Here is a 25,344-nt window from a genome sequence, read left to right as displayed (position 1 = left end):
TAGCTATACATATAAATAAATAAAATAATATATATATATATATACATATACAAATGTACATAGGTAGATCTATATGTATAGCTAGCTACATATGTGTGTAGATTGCAGTACATATGCCTATATTTAGACAGTTATTTGGGACTATAGCACATATATATACATATATATATATGTAAGTATATATGTAACTTGTGTGTTTACCAAAAAAAAAAAAGAAATGATATAACATTTTGAGATTTGAATTTATCTTTAAAGATGTATTACTGTGATTTATACTGTAGGAACTGGACCCATGACTTTATTGGCATTTGGAAATCCTACCTGAGCATCTTCTCTCTGACAATGCATGTTGGTTCTTTCTCTGAAATTTATAATCTTAGGTGATTAAAGCACTGAAAATTTAAGTCATTTGGCTGGGATCACACAGCTCTATAGGTATCAAAGATGGAATTTTATATGAACTGTTGTTGGCCATGTGAACAGCTGGCTATCCACATTACCACACACTATCTTTCTGAAATTTTGAACAATTGGTCAAGATACCAGGTAATCAATATGAATCATTTATTCTGTTCTTTATTGAAGGGTTAAAACAACGTGAGACAACCATGACTGGCAAAACACAGACCAGCAACGTCACTAATAAGAATGATCCTAAATCCATCAATTCCCGAGTTTTCATTGGCAATCTGAACACAGCCATTGTCAAAAAAGGTGACATAGAAGCCATCTTTGCAAAATATGGAAAAATAGTCGGATGCTCGGTGCATAAAGGTTATGCATTTGTACAGTATATGAGTGAACGACATGCCAGGGCTGCAGTGGCAGGAGAAAATGCCAGGATCATTGCAGGTCAACCGCTTGGTAAGTTAACTCTACATTATTAAATATATGTGTGTGTCAATTTCTTTGGACAAAGGGTTTCAATATTATTACTTATCTTACGCCTCCACTGAAGAATACATAAATAACACGGATTTCGTCTTCCTTCTCTGACCTACTCTACTACAACTTATCTGTACCACATAGTTTAGTACTTGATTTTATATTTTCTTGTTTTCCACTAACTGTTCCATTTGCATAAATCTTCTCTTCTGAACAGGCTATAAATTCCTTTTAGGGAAAATCTGAATCTTCTGCTTATGTTACATACTTGGCTAACTCCTAGCATATGGTGCTAGGCAAATACTAGGAACTCAAAACTTGCTTATTTGACTTATCTTGTTTCCTCTGTATGAGGATAATATGCATCACACAGGAGGATACGAGGATATGTGTGTAAATAATAAATTTGAGTGTTGTTTAAAGATTAGTTCTAATTCCTATTTAAGACATTCATATTTTGTTGGGGAGATGAATACATGCAGAAAAAATTTAAAGTGGTTAAGTAAGAAGTAGTTAGGGAGGGAAAGTAGCAGGTGGATTAGGAATTCTTTTGTGTAAAAGGTGATACTTGAGCTATGTATTGAAGGAAATGAGGAGTTATATGAGGAGTCCTTTCTTGACTTGAGAGATGGCCAGTGTAAAGGCACAGATATTAAAAAATGTGTTTCTGTACATGAAAAACAGCAAAAATAACTATTTTGCTCTATCAAAGAATGTGAGTATAGGGAATAATGTAAAATTACACTATAAAATATGTTGGGAACAGATTGTAAAGGTCTATAAAAGTGAAACAGAGGAGTTAATATTTGATCATAGAGGCAATAATAAAGAGAAGAGTGGCATGGTCTCATTTGCCCTTAAAAATTTTACTTTGACGGTTACATGGTTCCTAGTTTGAAGTGGGGAGATATTTGAGGCAGGGTCCTCTGTTGGGAGGCGATTATAATAATCTAGGCTAAAGGTGTTTCTGAACTAAGATTGTAGTTATATGAGAAGAGAAAAATGATCAGATATTAGAAATGTTGTGGAAGTAAAAAAGGCAAAATTTGGCAAATGATTAGATATGTGGAATGAGAAATGGGTAGCTGGAGTTGAAGTGAATTGACTGCTGGTCCTGGAATCAGGAAGATTCATCTTTGTAAGGTCAAATCCAGCCTCCTACACATATTAGCTGTGTGACCCAGGGGAAGTCATTTATTCCTGTTTGGCTCTATTTCCTCATCTGTAAAATAAACTGGAGAAGGAAATCGCAAAACACTCTAAAATCATTGCCAAGAAAACTCAAATGGGGTCACAAAGAGTTGGACATAACTGAAGTGACTCAACGATAACAACACCGAGCAATAATGAGAAGATGAGAATAATGTCAAGGGTAAGAATGTGGGAGACTAGAAAAATGGTGACTCCTTACCAGAAATAAGGAAATTTCCTAGAGGATGTATTTTGAGGTGGAAAAAAGTGAGTTCTATTTTGAATATGCCTTCGAGACAGCTAAATCTAGTTTGAAATGTCCAAGATAAAATTGGTGATGTGGGCTGGTAGCTTAGAAATAAATAAGGTAAATGAGGTATGAATTATTTAAGGATGTGTGGAGATTGTAGCAAGAAGAAGAAAAAAAGACCCAAAGGACCAGCTTAAAGAAAATGAGAATGAAGTATGTAAAAGAAGGGAAATATACAAAATGTGTTCAAGATTTTGAAGGGAAAAAACAATATATGAAACTTTATAATTCAAATTACATCGATCTTAGTCCAGGAGAACAGATGAGAAAATATGCCTCTCAACTTTTCTAGAAAAGTGGATTGAACTATGAATATGGAATAATGCATTTAAAAAAGTTTTCTCATTGAAGAGGAAAGATTGTTGTTTTTTTGTTATTTTTCAGTCACGTCCGACTCTTTGTCACCCCATTTAGGGGTTTCTCAACAAAATTACTGGAATGGTTTGCCATTTCCTTTTTAAGTCATTTAACAAATACAGAACTGAGGCAAAAGTGTTAAGTGATATCCCAGGGTCACACAACTATTAAGTATCTGAAGAAAGGTTTGAATTCACAAGGATGAGACTTCCTGACTCCAGATCTGCCACTCTATCCACTAAGCAACCTAGCTGCCTGAGAACAGATATAGAGGAGTATATTTGGAATTGTTTATGATTTACATAAACAAGCATTAATTAAAAAAGACTTCCAAAGTAAATAAAATTAAGACAATCTATACTAAGTGAAAAGTCAATAATTGAGTCAGTCAATAACAAAGATGTTTTCTCCATACAAAATAAATCAACCAAATATTTAAAAAATAATTGTATTTGTTACTTTATAGACAACGCATCTAAATCATTGACCTGATTCTATAATTTTCTTATAAAAAACTGAAAAAGGTAATGTTGATAGGATAAAATTAGGAAAGAATTTTGATAATGAGTATAACTGTTTGAGAGATATGGCAGCCAAAGGCAATGATGTTTTCTAAGCAAAACTCATCTGTAAAATCTTATGGAGAAGGATGAAGATTTCAAGCCATATTGTCTAATGAAACAGGGGAGTTGAGGTATGAAAAGCAAATTGTGGAAAGCTTGGCAAGAAACTCTAATGTGCTAGACAATCTATATGGCAGTTGTGGCTAAAAGTAGAAAGAAGAAAAACATAGGAAAAAATTCAAAATATGTGCAAATCTTTCTTCATAACATGTTTCTCCTTTGATAACACTAGACTTGCCACATTTGGACTTTTGTACTTCAAGGTCTATGTGAAAAAAAGTTGAAAAAAGAAAATAGGAAAATTAACTGGGATATATTCATAAGAAATCTGTGCTATATGCAAGAAAGTTCTGAAGGCATCAAGATATTTATTCTCAGAACATCTCATAGAAATGCTTTAACAATTATGGACCTGATCATTAGGAAAAAATGAGAAAATATAACTTACTATTAACTAACTGTGTCTAAGTTCCTAGTGGGGGAAAAACACTATTGAATATAATCAAAGGTAACCAAGTTTTTGAAAATATTATTCAGCTGTCCATCTTTATAATTACTTGATGCCCTAAGAAAGGAAGAGAATAAAAGATGCCACTATGTTCATTGTTCTGCAGTATAAACAGCATTTAATTTAGTAAAACAAACTGACTCCTTAAAAACTTTTCTCTCATGAGATATTTCCCATGCACATATTGAAACAAAATGTTCCTTAAAGTTATAAAAGCAAATAAGGTTTTAATGATCTTCTTGTAAATATCCTCTTGTCGACTGAAGGAAAAAATATAGAAAAAGGGAAAAATAAATAAGAAATTTCATGTTCCTGGAAAGCGTTTACCACAAATATTGAGAATATCCAATTCAAGGTCCAAAAAGAACAGGCAATAATAATCCTCTTTTGTGTTAACTTTGTGCATGAAGCATACTTGATAAATCAAGTATAAATTTTATATACATATATATATATGTATATAAATGTATATAACTTGTATATATACTTATATATAAAACACTTAAACATCAAGCAAACACTGCAGAATCTCATCAGTGAAATTTAAAATCACCGAAAGTAATCAGACTGGCTATCTAGAGAAGAAAAAAAAAAAGGAAATAAAAATGGCATTTCTCCAATCTATTATATGAAGTTGAAAGGCTAGCCCCAAAACTAATCTATCAGTACATGTATTTTGGACAGACTTTGGAGAAAGGACAATTAAATAGACTTGAGAATTAAATATAAGATTGAGAATAGTCTAGATTGGTTTGGGAAATTGCTCAGTGCTTTTAGTGACCCCAAGTCTCTTTCTGAAATAATGGTCTTTCTTAAAATCACAATTCTTCCAGGATGCTCAATGGCTACAGTTCAGTCTATCAGTATATCAACAAGCATTTATTCAAAGCCTGGTCTTTGTCAGACATCATCCTAGTACTGGAGATATAAGCACAAAAAATGAAATAATTCCTGTTTGCAAAGTGCTAAAAGTCTAAAAGAAGAAATAAATTCACACTTATTTATGTACAAATTATTTAAGTACAGGGTATTTTGTAAAGGAGGGAACTTGTAGTTGGGAAAGGCAAGGAAAATTTCATAAAAATGGATGATGTCTCAGCTTTGTTCTGGAAGGAATAGTGATCTGTGAGGTGGAGGTAAGGATAGAGTATATTTATGAGTAAGAGAGAGAAGGGTTTTTCTTCCTGGTTAAGATGGTGGCATAGTAAAAAGCAGCTGCTTAAACTCTCCTAACCAAAATAGACAGGACTCCTCAAGAAGACATAAAAACAAATCCAGAGGAATGAAGGGACCCTACAACAGGGCGCAGCATTGGAGGTACGTAGAATCAGGGCATTTCCAAGCTATGAAGAGGTGAAATAGCTCTCACTAAAATGCGAGCCGAGAAACCCCCTCCCCCACCCCCCACCACCTATAGTGCCAAAGCCAGATCACAAGAGTTAGAGCAAGTTTGGGACACTCATTAAGTCTTTGGCAGCTACCTAGGGTCACCAGGGCCTGCTCCTGAGAACAGCAAGACTTAAGACCCCAAGAGGCTAAAGAACTCACATACTTTGAACACAGACCCTGAGCACAGGCATGAGTGCAGGCACAGACTCAAGCTCAGACACGGATCCTGAGCACAGGCGCAGACCTTGAGTGGGGACCCAATGCAGAGGGTTACACGACTGTGGAAGTAGCACCCTGAGACTGTTAAAGGAGCCTTGGGCAGAGGAACAAGCAAGGGGATAACCAGGAGGCTTGACCCTGAGAACAACTAGACCTGAGACCTCAGGAGCCTAAAGAGCACAGACAGACCCTGATTGTGAGGATAAACCTGAGAGGGTCAGGGCTAACAATGGCAAGCCAGAGACAAGAACACCCAAAAGAGAAAGATCATCAAGAAGAAATCTGTAACATTCAACAACTTTTACACAGATAAAATCCAGACAACAGAGCAAACAGCAGAGGAGAACAAACAAGTAATCATATCCAAACCTTCCCAAAATAACGAAAACTGGCCACAAGCTATTGAAGAGATCAAATATGAGATGATGAGAAAGATGAAAGAGATTTGGTGAGAGAAGTGGGAAATAGCTCAAAAGGAAATTAACAGGTTAGAAGACAGAAACTCCCAACTGGAGAAAGATGCCCAAAAATCAAATGAAATGGTAAGCAAATTGGAAACCAAAATCTGGCAAGAAAATAACAGTTTAAAAGGCAGAATTTCACAACTGGAAAGTGAGGCAAGTAAATAGAAGGCCAGAAATGACCAGATCTAAAAGGAAAACAAAAAGATTATAGTCGAAAACCAGTCCCTAAAGGCTAGAATTGAGCAATTAGAAGCTAATGATCTCTTAAGACAGCAAGAACAAATAAAACAAAATCAAAAGACTGATAAAATAGAAGGAAACATGAAATATCTCAATGAGAAAGTGGCAGACCAAGAAAACAGGTCTAGAAGAGACAATCTGAAAATCATTGGTCTTCCTGAAAAAGCAGAAATTAATAGAGATTTGGACTCCATACTAAAAGAAATTATTCAGCAAAACCGCCCTAAAGTTCTACAACAAGAGTGCAATATAGACATTGAAAGGATCCATAGATCACCCTCTACACTAGACCCCGAAAAGACAACCCACAGGAATATTATAGCCAAATTCAAGAGCTTGCAAGTAAAAGAAAAAATTTTACAAGAAGCCAGAAAGAGACAATTCAGATATCAAGGAGCACCAATCAGGATCACAAAGGATCTGGCAGCCTCCACACTAAAAGACTGCAAGGCTTGGAATATGATATTCAGAAAGGCAAGAAAACTGGGTCTACAACCAAGGATCACCTACCCATCAAAACTGAATATATTGGGGCAGCTGGGTAGCTCAGTGGAGTGAGAGTCAGGCCTAGAGACAGGAGGTCCTAGGTTCAAACCTGGCCTCAGCCACCCCCAGCTGTGTGACCCTGGGCAGGTCACATGACCCCCATTGCCCACCCTTACCACTCTTCCACTATGAGACAATACACTGAAAGTACAAGGGTTTAAAAAAAATTTAAAATTTAAAATTTAAAATTTAAAAAAAAACTGAATATATACTTCCAGGGGAAAGTTTGGGCATTCAACAAGATAGGAGATTTCCAAGTATTTGCACAGAAAAGACCAGGACTAAATGGAAAGTTCTATATCCAACCACAAAAACCAAGAGAAACATGAAAAGGTAAATAAGAAAGAGGGGAAAGAAAGAAAACTCTTATTTTTAAATTTGCCTCTTTAAGGGCTTCAATATGATCTAATTATTTTTATTCCTATGTGGAGAAATGTTATGTATAATTCTCTGTAAGGAACTCTATTCACTATTATAGTTTTCACTATTATAAGAATTATTCATAGGGAAAGGCTGGAATACTAAATGGTCTAAGATGATATTGGGGTGGGAAAGAGAGGGGTGAATAGTAGAGGACACCATGAGAAACTTGAATGAATAAGAAAGATAGGATATTCTGTTACACACAAAGAGGGCATGGGAAGGGGAAGGGATGAATACTATTATAAAAAGGAGAGGAAGAGAGCATTAAAAGGTAATATTTAAACCTTACTCTCAGTGTAATTAACCCTCATAGGGAAGAGTAGCTTTATCCATTGGGATATAAAACTCTATCTAATCCTACTGAGAAAGTCAGAAGGGATAAACCAAAGGGAGCAGGGGGAGTAAGGAGGTCAAAAAAGAGGGGAGAAGAAGGGAGAGGGAATTCATTAGGCCTTAAAAATAAAAAGAGGGGAATGATAAGGGAGGGTGTAGATAGAGAAGTAAATCAAGGGAGGAGACAAGGGTTACTGGCATAAAGCAAACCACTGGTTTAAAAGGAAATAGAGGAAGAAGAAGGGGTAGAACTAGGAGAGGATACCAAAATGTTGGGGAATACACAACTGATAATTATAACTCTGAATGTGAATGGGATGGACTTGCCCATAAAAAGGAAGCAAATAGCAGAATGGATTAGAAACCAAAATCTTAGCATATATTGTCTACAAGAAACACGTATGAGGCAGGTGTACATACACAAGTTTAAGGTAAAGGGCTTGAGCAAAATCTTTTGGGCATCAAATGAGGAAAAGAAGACAGGAGTGGCTATTATGATTTCTGACAAAGCCAAAGTAAAAATAAGTATGATTAAAAAAGACAGGGAAGGTCATTACATCCTGATTAAAGGCAGTATAGACAATAAGGAAATAACATTGCTCAATATGTATGCACCAAATGGCATAGCAACCAGATTCATAAAGGAGAAACTGGCAGATCTCAAGAAAAAAATAGATAGTAAAACCATACTAGTGGGATATCTAAATATTCCTCTTTCAGATCTAGATAAATCAAACCAAATAATAAATAAGAAAGAGGTAAGAGAGATGAATGAAGTCCTAGATAAATTAGATTTAATAGATATGTGGAGAAAAATAAATAGGGACAAAAAGGAATATACCTTCTTTTCAGCTGCACATGGTACAAATATTGACCATGTAATAGGGCATAGAAACATTGCAAACAAAAAAGAGTAGAAATAATAAACACAACTTTCTCAGATCATAATGCAATAAAAATAATAATTAGTAAGGGCACCTGGACAGGCAAGTCAAAACCTAATTGGAAATTAAATAATATGATTCTCCAAAACCAGCTAGTTAAAGAAGAAATCATAGAAACAATCAAAAATTTCATTGAAGAGAATGATAATGATGAGAAATTTTAACAAACTCTGTGGGATGCAGCCAAGGCAATACACAGGGGGAAATTTATATCCTTGAGTGTATGTATTAACAAATTAGGGAGGGCAGAGATTAATGAATTGGGTATGTAACTTTAAAAATTAGAAGGAAAGCAAATTAAAAATCCCTAGATGAAAACTAAATTAGAAATACTAAAAATCAAGGGAGAAATTAATAAAATCGAAAGTAAAAAAAATATTGAATTAATAAATAAGACTAGAAGCTGGTACTTTGACAAAACAGATAAAATAGACAAAGTACTGGTCAATCTAATAAAAAAAGGAAAGAAGAAAACCAAATTGACAGTATCAAAGATGAAAAGGGAGACTTCATCTCTAATGAACGGGAAATTAAGGCAATCATTAAAAACTATTTTGCCCAATTATATGGCAATAAATATAGCAATCTAGATGATATGGAATAATATTTACAAAAATATAAATTGCCTAGATTAACAGCAGAAGAAATAGAATACCTAAATAATCCCATATCAGAAAAAGAAATTGAACAAGCCATCAAAGGACTCCCTAAGAAAAAATCACCAGGGCCTGACGGATTCACAAGTGAATTCTATCAGACATTCAAAGAGGAACTAATCCCAATACTATACAAATTATTTGATATATTAAGTAAAGAAGGAGTCCTACCAAATTCCTTTTATGACACAAATATGGTACTGATTACAAAGCCAGGTAGATCAAAAACAGAGAAAGAAAACTACAGACTAATCTCCCTAATGAACATAGATGCAAAAATTTTAAATAGAATACTATCAAAGAGACTCCAGCAAGTGATCAAGAGGATCATCCACTATTATCAGGTGGGATTTATACCAGGAATGCAAGGATGGTTCAACATTAGGAAAACCATCCACATAATTGACCATATCAACAATCTAACAAACAGAAATCACATGATTATCTCAACAGATGCTGAAAAAGCCTTTGACAAAATACAGCACCCATTCCTATTGAAAAGCCTGGAAAATATAGGAATAGAAGGACCTTTCCTAAAAATAATTAACAGTATATACCTAAAACCATCAACAAGCATCATATGCAATGGGAATGAATTAGAAACCTTCAAAATAAGGTCAGGAGTGAAACAAGGATGCCCACTATCACCTCTTTATTTAACATTGTACTAGAAACACTAGCAGTAGCAATTAGAGAAGAAAAAGAAATTGAAGGTATCAAAATAGGCAATGAGGAGACTAAGCTATCACTCTTTGCATATGATATGATGGTCTACTTAAAAAATTCTAGAGAATCAACTAAAAAGCTTGTAGAAATAATCAACAACTTTAACAAAGTTGCAGGATACAAAATAAATGCACATAAATCATCAGCATTTCTATATATTTCCAACACATTAGAGCAGCAAGAGAGAGAAAGAGAGACACCATTTAAAGTCACCCTAGACAATATAAAATACTTAGGAATCTATCTACCAAAACAAACACAGGAATTATACAAACACAACTACAAAACACTTTCCAAACAATTAAAACTAGATCTAAACAATTGGAAAAAACATTGAGTGCTCATGGGTAGGAAGAGCTAACATAATAAAAATGACCATTCTACCCAAATTAATTTACCTGTTTAGTGCCATACCTATCAAACTACCAAAAACTTTTTTACTGAATTAGGAAAAAGTATAACAAAGTTCATCTGGAATGAGAAAAGATCATGAATATCAAGGGAAATAATAAAAAAATGTGAAGGAATGGGGCCTACCAGTACCAGATATTAAACTATACTATAAAACAGAAGTCATCAAAATGGTATGGTACTGGCTAAGAGACAGAAGGGAGGATCAGTGGAGTAGACTTGGGGTAAGTGACATCAGCAAGACAGTGTATGATAAACCCAAAGAGCCCAACTTTTGGGACAAAAATCCACTATTTGACAAAAACTGCTGGGAAATTTGGAAAACAATATGGGAGAGATTAGGTTTAGATTAACATCTCACACCCTACACCAAGATAAATTCAGAATGGGTTGATGACTTGAATATAAAGAGGGAAACTATAAATAAGTTAAGTGAACATAGAATAGTTTACTTGTCAGATCTCTGGGAAAGGAAAGATTTTAAAACCAAGCAAGAGTTAGAGAAAATTACAAAATGTAAAATAAATGATTTTGATTATATCAAACTAAAAAGATTTTGTACAAACAAAAATAATCTGAAATTACCCAAAATCAGAAGGGAAAAAACAAACTGGGAAAAAATTTTTATGAGAAAAATCTCTGACAGGGGTCTAATTACTCAAATATACAAGGAGTTAAATCAATTGTATAAAAAATCAAGCCATTCCCCAATTGATAAATGGGCAAGAGACATGAATAGGCAATTTTCAGATAAAAAAATCAAAAGTATCAATAAGCACGTGAGAAACTGTTCTAAATCTCTAGTAATTAGAGAAATGCAAATCAAAACAACTCTGAGGTATCACCTCACACCTAGCAGATTGGCTAAAATGAAAGAAGGGGAGAGTAATGAATGCTGGAGGGTATTTGGCAAAACTGGGACTTTAATGCATTGCTGGTGGATTTGTGAACTGATCCAAACATTCTGGCTGGCAATTTGGTACTATGCTCAAAGGGCTATAAAAGAATGCCTGCCCTTTGATCCAGCCATACCATTGTTGGGTTTGTACCCCAAAGAGATCATAGATAAGCAGACTTGTACGAAAATATTTGTAGCTGCCCTTTTTGTGGTAGCTAAAAAATGGAAAAGGAGGGTATGCCTTTCAATTGGGGAATGGCTGAACAAATTGTGGTATATGCTGGTGATGGAATACTATTGTGCTCAAAGGAATAATAAACTGGAGGAATTCCATGTGAAATGGAAAGACCTCCAGGAATTGATGCAAAGTGAAAGGAGCAGAGCCATAACAACATTGTACACAGAGACAAATACACTGTGGTAAAATCAAATGTAATGTACTTCTGTACTAGTAGCAATGCAATGTCCCAGGACAATTCTGGGGGATTTATGGAAAAGAACGCTACCCACATTCAGAGGAAGAAGTACAGGAGTGGAAACAGAAGAAAAGCAACTGCTTGAACACATGGGTTGAAGTGGACATAATTGGGGATGTAGACTGGAAACTACCACACCAATGCAACTATCAACAATTTGGAAATAGGTCTTGATCGATGACACAGGTTAAAACCAGTGGAAATATGCATTAGCCATGGTGGGGGGGGGATGTCAGGGGGTGAAGGGGAAAGTAACAGCATGAATTATGTAACCATGTTAAATTTTCTAAAAAATAAATATTAATAAATGTTTTAAAATAGAGAGAGAGAAAAGGCCACTTTGGCTAGATTACTGAGTTCAGGAAGGGAAGTAATGTCTGAGAAGAGGAATTATATCAGATGAATTTGAAAACACTGGTTGTTTTCAGAAAATTTGCTGGACACTTTGTGGATGATTTAGGAGAATATATAGACAACAGCATAACAAAAGCATAAAAGGAATAGATGTGGATGGGTTGTGTTTTGTACTATAGGTAAGTGTGCCCATATTGATGAGATTTCAGACTCCTTGAATTGCATATACAGTGAAATAAATTCTGGGAGAAAAAAACTAAGGGATTTTGAGGAGACAGGAAAGAAACAAAGATTAAAAAGCAAAGAGGGAGAATCTAGTTTGGGGTAAAGTTAGGCGCTCAAATATCAACGGAATAATATTACTCTAAAATGTCTCCCCCTTTTTCTTTATCCATGAGAAATGTATATTGCTTTCTATAAAGACCCTGAGGTCCCTATATGTATTTTCTCCCTCTGCTTAACCCAATGTTCCATCTATATTTTCCCTTTGCAGATGACTTTCTAATCATTTGGATTATTGTTTATTATCTGCTTCTCTCTCTTTTTTAAAATCCTTACCTTCTGTTTTAGTATTAATTCTTAAAAGAGAAGAGTTGCAAAGGCTAGGAAATCTGGTTTAAGTGAGTTATTCACACACTAAAAAGTGACTGAGTACAGATTTGAACCCAGGTCCTCTTGACTCCTGTCCTGATGTTCTGTCCATGGTATTACCTAGCTGGCTGCTTCACTTCCTAACTTGAAATCATTTTTAAGGAAATTTTTTTTTTAATTTTGTTTGCTTCAAAAAATGGTGCTGATTTCTGTTTTTAAGACTAGGTCTTTTTCTCTATTTCACCCAAGCTGTAGGTTAGTAACTACTCAGAGGCCTGATACTATTACAAATTTGTAAGGGAGCTTTGATCTACTCTGGCCTGGGCAGATTTATTCATCCTTAGGCATCATGGTGGCCTTCTCCTCCCAGGGGCTTACCATACTGATGACAAAGTTAGTGCAGACACCTGAATGGTTTAGCCCTCTCCAACTCAGAACTCTCAAGACCAAGAGACCAGCCATCATCCAACCCAAAGGTACCTGGGATTATAAGCATGCATTACTTCCCTAGACTCTTAATTTATAAATATATCATTAGTTCTTAAATCAGTGTACAAAAGTTTAAAGATAGAATATTGCCGTCTAATATTTCTTCCTCTTTTAGCTACTTTAAAATATTAAGAAATTTGGGAAGGTAAACTTCACTCATTGTTTGACTTACTCTGAATTTGGGAAAATAGGAAATTTATTTTGGGGCAAAATTGACTGTTATGCCATAAAACAAAATTAAGTAAATAAAAAGGCACATTTCCTAATTTGATGACTCAGAAATCATTCTTTTAAGGCATTTTTCATTAATCTGTATTAAATCAGTGGCCATTTAGAAACAGTCCAAGATTAAGAAAGAAATATTCTAACCATATTTTTCAGGATGCTAAACTAGCCACAAAGACCCCAGAAAATACATTAATTCCAACTCAGATTAGTAAAAAGCCTAACTAAATTGTACTTCTGAAAGGTATTATTTCTTTTTCCCCCAAGACTCTTGGATGAGTCTTAATGGTATTCTTGGGTCAGTTTCCAAACCACATATATTAATTATATTCCTACTTGAATCTGACTCAAGGACATTACTCATTAAATTAAAACCCATTTCTTTACTACTTCAAGCGAGACTGAGTGCCTTTTTTATACAAAACAAGTGCTCATCTTTTCAAACTGTATGCACTGCTTTTCTATATCACTGACTACATTTGTGACTTATGTCTTACAGAATGTTTCTTATAATTGAGACAAAAACACATCTAAAGTTGAGATCTGTGTGAAAAAGCCAGGTCTTTTAGTATCGAAGGGATCACCTGCTTCAGTACCTAAGTATTCTATCTTTGGCTTGTTTTAATGATGTGGATCAAGCATGAAAAGTCATTTGTAGGTCAAGCAATTCTTGACATATATGACCCTCAAGCTAACCCCTTCAGAGAGCCTCAAGATTTTTCTCAAAATTAGAATGTGATTTTGGATTGATCATATAACAGATACATTTATGCTGAATATAAAATTAACCTACACCATTGTTTATAATTTACTTAAACTGAAATCAAAAAGGATTTCAGAGTTGGAAGAAATAATCTCATCTCACTATTCCTTAAAAGGCATATTCTCTCCTATATAAGTCATTTCAACATTCATTAAATATCCCTCATTACAGTATTTCTCTATTTCTCATTAAGTTCCAGGTTTTTAGTTTCCTTAACTATATTACCTACTTTTCCTTTCTATCCTGCACCCTATGGAAAGAAAAAAAGAAGCTGATGAATTTCATTGTGTTAATAAGTTTACTCAGTGTCATTATAAAATGCTACTTATATATTTTCTTCTTTTGTGGTTACATTTCTGAGAATATGATGGAAGGTGAAAGAAAGTTTAATTTTAAAAACTGGAGATGAATTTAGAAGCATAGTAGATGAATTTGGGGAGGATAAGAAGAGAAATAAATAAGGTATCATAGGTAAAATGGAAGATTTTGATTATTTTTTCTAATATAAATTACATAATTTTGATAGTGAATTTTGAATATATACAGATCTGCTAGAAGTGTCTTTCCTCTCAAATTAGAGCATATTATATATCATTAACTTTATTCAAAATTTCATTTCAGAAAATACATGAAACAAGACTAATTCAGACAAAGGAAACATAGCTGATAATGTGGAAATGATGTGAACACTGACAGAACATAATCCTGTCATTTTAGATTAATTAATTTTCAGTGAGGGGAATGCTTGGAGTAGTCATATTTATATTCTATGATTTAGCAATTTTAATCTGAAAAATTATATGTGTGAATAGCCCAGGACACTTAAAAAGCCTGAGAGACTTTCAATGGTGAAATCCTAAATAGACAATTCCAAATTACACTGCTGAGGAAGAAAAGTAAGGAAAACCTACATAAAGAGCTATAACTTTCCAGCGAAATCTGATTTACTCTGATTTTAAAAGATTTTACACAATATGCAAGAAGTCATACATAATAAGAGACAAATAGTAGGGAGAATTGCTCACATTGATGTAAGTTTGGAATGAGTCTTTGCTTATAAAAATGTTTCAAAAATACAGAGGGCTCAAGAAGGATTTGTTTAGATTAAGGAGATGAAGAAGTCAGGAACAGTATGATTCCTTTGGGGACAAGTTGTGTAAAGTTAGCAGGTCAGTGGATGAATGGCCACATATCCCAAAAGTGTTGATTCATATATTGATGTCAACTTGGAGAAATGTCTACAGTAGCATACTATAAGGATTTTTTCTTGGGTGTATCTTATTTTAAGATTTTTAATAATGACTTCTATAAGATATAAAAGGTAATAATAGAATCCTTTAAATGGCCTAAAGCTGTAGTAGTTAGATAGACCCATAACCTAACGATGTTCAAGAGGCTAAAACAATAGACTGGGTCCAAAAAGATAAAATTTCACAGGTATAATATAAAATCCTGTACTTAGATTTTAATAAATCTTCTAGAACATAGAATAGTTCATTTAGGCATAGTGTATATGAAACATAAGTGATATGACTTTGCTAGAAAAAGCAGTATGATAAAATACCATGTCCATAACAGTAGAGATGACAGTCTCATTGTACTTTGCCCTTTTCATAGTGGGCTAAAATATAATAACAAATTCTTGATATCATATTATGAAAGTGACAATATTTTACATATACAGGGTGATACAATTAGAAGAGTATGAAGTTCAGAATTCATGTTAAATGAGAAATGGTGATAAGAGCTGAGTATCTTTAGTTTTGAATATTGTGTTAGATATTGGGGAGAAACAAATTTTTAATTAGCCATGACCCTAACCTCCAGAAAACTTATTGTCTTTGTTGTGACAGAAATGCCTCTCAATGCCTTCCTCCATTTCTGACACCACTAGAAAAGGTTTTTGTTCTAAATCCCATAACTGCTATGATGACCTTTTCTTTGCAATTCTTGAGTAATATGCTTCTTCAATCTTGACCATGGTGGTATTTAAAAAGAGTGCACTTGGAGGCATGGATAGGAAAGAAATGTGTATCTTGGATTGAAATCTAATGGTGAAATTAGAGACTGTGTGATAGCTGAGTGAAGAGATATGTTTTAGAGCAGCTGTCATTTCAATAATTTAAAAAATCAGTTAGAGTAAATCCAACTCTTCCTGGTCATATGTGAGGATATTTCATATTAATTACCAATTAAATAATGAGAAACTTGATTAATAATTTTATTGAATTTTAATTTTAAAGTTTGATATAAATGTTTGATTTATTATTTTGGGAGTCTTTAGAAAAATGTAGATTTAGAAAAAAAATATTTTTCCAAGCTTATTTTGTAAGCCTAGACACAAATTGAAGAGACAGTAAGTAAATCACAAGATATTTTTGTTAAACGAGGTCACAGGAATAAAGTGTCCTTTACCCTAAAATGGAGTAATGAAGGTCTGAGATGTAGTCTAGACAGAAATGTCCTCTTTATGCATATACCAATTACACTAGGTTGATTATTCTGTGATGCTGTGAATATACATTTGCAATGTCTTTCATCATTCCCATATTATGCCTTTGTTAACTGACCTGTGAAAGACTGTAGATAGGCTGCAATTTATATACTTAATAATTCAGAATATATAATGGCAATGGCAAATGGTACATAAAATAGTCCCTAGAAATAGTTGTCATTGCTCATAAAGTCTACACTTCACATTGGAGTTTAAAAATTACAGAAGAAAATTAAGCAAAGTGAGTATTTGTTTGAAGTTTTTGTTCTGATAAAGACTTGAAGTTCAGTTAGTTTGCTGTAAGGTAACACTTATTAGTCAGAAAATCATTCAGTAAACATTCAACATATGCCTACCTGGGGCAGCTAAGTGGCACAGTGGATAGAGCACTGGGCTTGGAATTAGGTAGACTCATCTTCATGAGTAGAAATCTAGCTAGTTAGGTGACTCTGGACAAGTCACTTCACCCTATTTGCCCCAGTTTTTCATCCATAAGAATGAAAAAGGAAATGGCAAACCATTCCTGTATCTTTGCTAAGAAAATGCCAAAAAGGGTCATGAAGATTTGGACACAACTAGAACTACTAAATAAACAAAATGTCCACCATGTACCAGACACTGTGCTAAGGATACAAAAAAAAGCAAAAGTAGGGAAGAAAAGGAAAGATGTTGGAGAACAAGCTGGATTTGATGCTGACCTAGAAAAATGATCATCATGATTGGAAATTTGTCAAGGGAGGGTAAGAGTCTTGAAGTAGATACTATAAGAAATTATAAACTTGGATTGTGAGAGATAATGAGAGACCTTTCCATTTGGAAGGGGGGAAAGGTTCTGCGTTCAAATATGGTCTCAGATAACTTCCTAAGTCTGTGACCCTGGACAAGACACTTAACTCTCATAACCTAGCCCTTAATGCTTTTTTGCTTATTGGTTCTAAGACAGAAGTTAGGGGTTTAAAAAAATGAAAGGAGGAAAAAAAGAAAAGAAACATTAAAAACAAGATAAAAGAATGGCAAAGAGACGAGAGAATAGAGAACACTTGATTTTTGCTTCACTTTGATTCTGTTTTAATAAATAAGCCCCAAGAGATTTGTGTCTTTAGTTTGGGATATTAAAAACCAGATCGCAGAATATAAGTACTGGTAGGCATCTTAGAGTGGACATCTAGTACTACTCTTTCATTTTACAGGTGAAAAAACAGAAGGCTTGAGAGGTAAAATATTTTGTCGACAGCTATACAGGTAGTAAATAATATTTATATTTTTGTCTATTAGTATGTTATGTTATTTGTTGATTTGTATTTTATTTGTATATTATTTGTAAATTAGTATGAAATGTTCTATTAATAAGATAATATTTGAAATAAGGCTTAAGAAAATAATTCCTCTGTATTTTTAGACAATCTTGGCTACCTACTACTGTTTTTTTTTTGCCTGCTACTTTAATATCAGTTGAATTTAATATCAATTGCCTGTTACTTTAATATAAAGTAGTTAATCATCTGTTAGTCTTCCAATGACTAGACTTATTCTTCTTCTGGAAGAGATTCTGCTTAAATGTAAACCTACCACCTGTGAACCATTTTCCCTTTCCATTAGTTTAATCGTCTTTTAATGAGCTAACATATATTACTGGAGAAAGGAACAAGTTTCCTCCATTATCTGATCAATTTTGAAAGGACAGAACCCTACACTATTTTGGTCTACTTTTTTTCCTCAGAATGAATGGAAGGAAAGAGCTATGTGCCAGATATTAATACACATTAAAGCAAGGCAATTCTTCCTCTCAATGAGCTTACATTCTAATAGGGAAAAAAAAAACATTTAGAGGAGAATGATGGCCAGGGAACTGTGTTCTGGTCTGATGATGAGTGAAAAAATGAGAAACGCATTAACGTGCCATTTCTAAAATCAGTGGTAATGTTGCTTTGATTACAGTTCTCCAAACCAGAGATGGAAGAGAGAGCTTTGTAAGGGTAGAGAGGCAAGGTAAAAAGGTGGCTGATGTGAAGAGATTTGCATGGGTCTGAGTTTCAGATAGATATAGGAGTCTGTCACTGGACAAGACAGCATAACCTTTGGACAAGAATTCAAGTTTGGATATTCCAATGAAAGAAGTCATTGGCAGCAGGGCAGAAACTGACTGCAAATTATATAGTCTATCTGGATCAAAGGGCAGCTAAATGTACGTAGATGCATCTAGTTCACAATGCCACATATCTGGTTAAGTCCTTAATGTTTGTTGATTGACTTCTAGTCTTTACAGGATAAAGAGGAGACTAGAGCCAAATTTATTGGGTTTCAACTGAGACAAAGAAGGCAGGAGTAGCAATCATCTCACACAAAGCTAAAGTAAAAATAGATTTGATTAAAAGAGGTAATTACATCTTGATAAAAGGCAGTATAGATAGTGAAGAAATACTAGTATCAATACATATGCACTAAATATAGCATCCAGATTTTTAAAGGAGAAACTAAAGGAGCTTAAGGAAGAAATAGATAGTAAAACCATACTAGCTGGGGACCTCAATCTATCATAACTAGATAAATTGAACCAAAAAATAAATAAGAAAGAATTAAGGGAAATGTTAGAAAAATTAGAGGGAATAGATATCTGGAGAAAACTGAGTAGGGATCAAAAAGAATATACCTTCTATACCTTCTTTTCAGCATCGCATGGTATATATACAAAGACTGACCATGTATTAGAACATAAAAACACCACAAAAAATGCAGAAAAGAAGAAAAAAAATAATAAACCCAACTTTTTCAGTTCATAATGCAATAAAATTATAATCAATAAGGATTCATGGAGAGCCAAATTAAAAATAAATTGGAAACTAAATAATCTAGTCCTCCCCGTGGTCTCAATGAAAATCACTTAATAATAAATAATCTCTATTTAATTCTCCAGATTTGTAAAATGGTCTATCAACATTTGTTTCACTTAAGCTACTGTGACTCTTAAAAGTGGCGGAACAGAATCTTCTGATTTTATAATGATCATATTTGCCTAGTCACAGAAATCTGGGCACCTGTCAGAGGGTGTTTTAGAGCCTCATGCTATCTTCCATGTACTATATATCTTCCCAGTCGAGAGCCTATGATTCATTTCTTTGATCTGTCTGCACTCTGATCAAATTAGAATCAAAGACTCATAGATTCCAAAATTTGGAAGGGACTTCAAAAAGGATCTAAGCCAATCTGTACATAAAGAATTTTGATAGTGCTGGTCCTACCTATGCTTGTTCCTGTTCCTGAGAATGGTATTATAATAGAGTCAATATATTCCATGTATGTAGAATGCTGGGTATCAAAGGTGTGGAGGTGAGTTAAGTCTGTGCCAGACAACATTTCCCAATGATGTGTGGCTGAGAGCTTAAAAACTGAGTAATTCATCAGAGGGAGATTTAACTGGAAAGACTCAGTCAGATGTTGCAAGGCTAAGGAATACTATGGAGTGAATGTGTAGTATCAACAAATTCCACTATTCATGATTAATATGAAAGGGCTGACTGAATTAAACCATGAAGGATTAATACTTCTTGAATGTCATTTCAGCTACATATTCTAAAACTATCGAAAGATAGATATATGCATTTATTGGCTTCTTGTAACTGTTAGTATGCAAGACATTTAAAAAAAATTTACCAATACTTTGTAAAGTCTGGTATAGAATGGCACAGACTTTCTTCCTGTACACACAGCCACAGACACAACTCACACTCACACCTACCCATCTTCACACCCCTAACCCACTCATAGTGGTAGCCTTGGATTAATTATTCAAGAAACTGCACAGAAATGCCAGATAATAAAATAATATCTTCATTCAAGAACCATTCCACCAAATAAGACCTGAGAACAATCCACAATTAAAAAGGCAAACCAGTAGAATAGAAGTGGTTTTATTAGGATTCGAATCAGATGAAATTTTTGCTCTTTACTTCACAACTGACTAGCTGTGTGACCTTCAGCAAGTTTCTTCACCACTCTGGGTCTCAGTGTCATCTATGAATACAGAGATAATATTATTTTGACTATATTCCACAAGGTTATAAGAAAGATCAAATGAGATATTTTAATCCTTCAAAAATTGCTTTGTAAGTTTCGACCACAAAGTGATATAGAGTAATGGATGGAAATTGCAAATGGATGAATTTAGGCTTTATATGAGAAAAAGCTCCCTGACAGTTACAGCAGCATCAAAGTGGAATGGGCAAACTCGGGAGGTAGTGAGCGCTCCTCAGTGGAGATGTTCCAAAAAAGAAAAGGCTGGGTCACTTGTCAGGTTGGATGTAGAAAGGAATGCTGGTTGAGGAACAGTTTGGCCTAGACAGCCCCTGAGGTCCCTTCTGTCTCTGAGATGGTGTGATATAAATGTAATAGCAGTATTTAGGGTGATAAGGACAGTAATTTCTCAGTCTGCTAGATTGCAGTTACTGCAATTTATAAGAATTACGATAATGTCTTACAAGTGTGTTTTACTCTACGTGTTATGGGTCCATTGTAATACTTAAAGCAGCAATCACTTAGACACAAATTACACTGTTCACTTGTCTGCTTATGTTCAAAACAACAACAAGCAACTCTTCCTTTAGGAATCCTATAGTGTGAAATATGCCTGTCTTTTTTAGAGATAATAAAAAGGCATTTCTTCTACTATTAAACCTTTCTACCCATGCACATCAATACTACTACAGAACATTTGGAAGGAGAGCAACAAAATAGAAAAGGCACATTGAAATAATGCCTGTACTATATCCAGCTACCCACAGGAACATTCATTAAAGGATCTTTGATAAGATAATATCAAGTAGGCACAATTACAAAATGCAGTTTTATTTTTTGAGAATAAGAAAGCAAGAATGAGGGTAAACTTGGATGATGCCCTTTTTAACAAATAACTTGATCCCACTCTTACTTCCACCCTGGTTCATGTCAGTAAGTATTACTCACCTAAATTTTCCTTCAGGTACAAATTAGATGCTATCTCTAAACATCGAGTGAGCATAGACTGACAGCCTCAGGTAAAATGGTGGTTATAGATAATGATTTTGGACAACATAGTCTATTGTGCAACTTCCTGAAAAGAGCAGGTGCCTGTGGGGGTTTCAAAATCATGATTATTCAGTAGAGAGCATCTAAAAATAGTTTACAATGGGGTTCCTGTAGAGAGGCATCATTATATACCTTTATTTTCAACTGGATTGATGTGATAATAAAGTAGGATTTCCAGCCCTTACCTTAGCTCAACATATCTAATTTGTATTATATCTTACTTTAGAAAAGACATTTTTTCTCCAAATAGAATAATAATAAGTGGATATCATTTCTTAATTCCACATCTGTGTTGACATGACCAGTGTCCTCCAAAGTGGGTTCATCTCTATTAGTGTGAAATAACTGACCTTTTAGAAATTCTCCTATACCTAAAGCCATACGGACTCTGAGAAGTCATACATTATATAAATCCTTAATTAGGCTATATAGAACTTATCCTGTACAAATAAAAACTTATCTTGTTTTTTTAAGTATTTCCATCAAAGAGAAAAATAAGCTTTCAGAATCAACTAATCTAGTGATTAGTGACTTTCCTGTCAATAAATTCTTTCCTGCATGTAAACAAAAAACTGAAATTTAAATACTTCTTACATATTGATTATGTAGATCAGAGGAGTCTGATCATCTAGAGGAATCTTTGTTTCTGGCTTTTGATAGCATCTTGTTATGATGCATGTGAATTGTGCCTGTTGGCATTTGTTAATGAGATTGAGGAAAGCTTCCACCAGTTCCTTCAGTCCAAGAATTCTTGACACATACCCATACCCCAAGGGCTGGGATTTGAAGAACTCAGCTACTCAACTCTGTGGTTTTCTACATAGTTGTCAGTTCTTGGGCTGAGAAGTGATACCATTAACTCCCTAAAGTTTGAACTTTCTAGGAAAACATTATTTTCCAAGAAAATACAATTTAGGAGGCCCAGGTATGTGACTCCATTCTCTCCAAGAAGCATATTGTTGAAAGACCTTTCAAATTTCTCTTTATGCCACATCTCTTGCCACCAGAGTGAGAACATCTGCAATCACAAAATGACTTTTCTCGTGCCTCTCCAACACTAGAAACCTGATATGTTGCTTTCCTCCCTACTCCTTAAATACCAGATCCAGGGACAACCTTCTGAAATCCTTAGTTGCTTGTCTAAACGTGACTTTTTCTCGGGTTTTCCCAAGGCATTCTCTTTCCTTGAAAAGACCATTGTATAGGCCTAGTACAAAAAAGTAACTCATATAAACAAAAGGATCGCCACACATCTGACTCTGATGCTAAAATGTAAAACCTATTTCTCAGTAAGTTACAAATGGGCCAACAAATGGGCAAACACAAGTTTACCTTCTTCAAATGCCATCAAACTGATTAGGACCCTGTGATCAATTTGTTCCTGAAGTTAAACTGTTACACTCTCTGAAAATCAAATTAGGATGCCTTTAAGTGCATTGCTACATTCCATCAATTCTGGATAGCTCTTTGGTGACCCAGAAGGACTTCACAGTATTGGAAAACTCACACGATTATAGCTATTATCTTCTTTCCTCAATATCTTCCCCATTTCCTCTCTAGTATCCTCAAGTTGACTTTTGCTTCTGGGACGAGTCATGTACCAAATACCTGGACAGCTATACAGGGTTTTGGGGTAAGATGAGTCTCAAATGAAAAGGAATAATATTAAGTGAAATATATTGGCTATTTATAGACCACTGTAAAATATGTTGAGGTATTTTTATTTTCTTCTCTAGACTAAATACATTTTGTCCCAAACCTGCTATAACTTGATGTCCTCAGCACTTATATAGTAACTTGCTATGTTTTTTTGTTGTTGTTGTTGTTGTTATTCACAATAAAACAAATATAGAAACTGTGAAGTTTTCAGGTGAAAACTTCCCAAACTCTGATTTGGGGAAGGAGGATCCATAGAAATGTGATTCTTGAGAAGCTCTGACAATTAAATTCTGTCAATAAAATACCAATAACTTGAGGTTCTGGACCGTGGGTTGCAAATTACCAATCTGTGGCTTAATTGTTGTGCAGGCCTCCTCCACTAATGAAGGCTATAACTCCTTTGCAACCGAGTAGATGACCTTTGAGGGTTTCTGTGCCTGTAAAAATGCATTATCTTGCTATTAAACTGACAAATTTTTGCCTACCATTATGAAGGCTGGGAAATGACTGGACAAGTACACTTGCAGGGGAGAGTTGATCACAACAAATTGGTTATGCCATTGAGTCCTTTATATTCTACCAAATTCTACTTAAATAATCTGTATTGTTTTCATTCTACATTGATATAAATTCTTGGGCTGAAAAGTTATGCCACTACTTCTATAAAGGTTGAACAGTCCAAGGTGAAAGTATTGTACAGGAACCCCCAATTGTCTTTCTAGGAAGCTCAGTTACATGACTCCCTTCTTTCTCAGAAGCCTATTGTTAAGCGACCTTACCAGTACCTCATTATGCCACCTGAGAGAGGACATTGGTAACTCTTAGTGTGCTTTTTCCCTCTATCTCTGCGAAGCTTGAAGGGAAAAAGACAAATTTCTCTTCCCTCAAAAGAGTTCTAAAAACTAACTAAAGGACTGTATAAACTAACTAAAGGATAGTGAGCTTAAATTAAATTTCTGGGGAAAGTACTTAACATATTAAAGTGATTGTGGCAATTATAAAGAAAGAGCTCCACAGCTTCATCAAAAAAGGTCAGGCCAGGATTATAAAAATAAAGGATACTATGCTTTCTAGATAGCTTATCCATTTTGCCATAGCTTTTGAGTAAGCTTTGAGTGCTATTTTTGTACAGATGGAGATGATGTAAACTAGTTAGTAGAACAGAAATCCTGATCAGAATTAAATGGAGAACTAGTCTTAAAGAGTATTTGTTAATGGTTTGCAGTGATGAGAAAACTATGGCCCTCAGGCTAGATGAGAGCCCTCTGAAATGTTCTATAGGACTATGGGACAATATTCCTAATCTGACGAATACAATGAGTAGGATACAGTACAATGAAACTTCCAATGAGTTGCCTTAGAAACAGACTGACAGATGAGCATTTCCTTTCCTTTGGCGCCCTCTTTAAAAATTTTGCCCATCACTGGTTTAGTGTTATCTATTTTGACCCTGTTCTGTTAAACATTTTTACAAGTGACTTCAAAAAGTCATAGATGATACTCCCATCCATTTGTCTGTCGTATAACACTAAAATAAATAACTACAATCAATCAATAAGCATTTACTAAATGCTTATTCTATGCCAAGAATTGTGCTAAGCACTGGTCATAAAAGGGGGTTAAAAGATAGCCCCTCACCTCAAGGAGCTTACAATCTAGTGAGAGAGAAAACATGCAAACAAATCTATACAAACCAAGCTAAATACAAGATGAATAGGAAATATTTAATAAAGAGAAATAATGAAATTAAGAGGGGTTGGAAAATACTTCCTTTAAAAGCTGGCATTTTAGTCAGTACTTCAAGGAGATCAGGGAGCTCAGTAATTGGAACAAATGAGGGAGAGTGTTTTATGTGTGGGGGACAGCCTAAGAGAATATCTAGAACAAAGAGATGGAGTATCTTATTCAGGGAAGAACCAGTAGGTCAGTGTCTGGAATCAAAGAATCTTTGTCTCTTTGGGACTAAAGTATAAGAAGACTAGAAAGGTAGTAAGGAGCTAGATATAAAGGGCTTTGAATGCCAAATGGAATGCTTTGTACAATGCTTAATTGAGTCAATTATCAAAAGGGATTTTAACAAGATGAAATTAAATTGAGATAAATGTAACA

The 25,344-nt window shown here is 34.5% G+C and overlaps 1 protein-coding gene across 1 annotated transcript in view; it reads left to right on the top strand.

Annotated features, from left to right (window-relative positions):
- Nucleotides 1-572: 572 nt before the first annotated feature.
- Nucleotides 573-25,344, top strand: part of RALYL (RALY RNA binding protein like) — a 572,389-nt gene continuing 547,617 nt past the window's right edge. The window contains exon 1 of the mRNA XM_044682437.1: nt 573-864. Coding sequence (XP_044538372.1) covers nt 609-864 — 256 coding nt within the window. The 5' untranslated portion in view covers nt 573-608. The remainder of the gene's footprint in view (nt 865-25,344) is intronic.

Source organism: Gracilinanus agilis, chromosome 1 (assembly GCF_016433145.1).
Source record: "Gracilinanus agilis isolate LMUSP501 chromosome 1, AgileGrace, whole genome shotgun sequence".
NCBI classification, from domain to species: domain Eukaryota; kingdom Metazoa; phylum Chordata; class Mammalia; order Didelphimorphia; family Didelphidae; genus Gracilinanus; species Gracilinanus agilis.
This window is presented reverse-complemented; position numbering and strand designations above follow the sequence as displayed.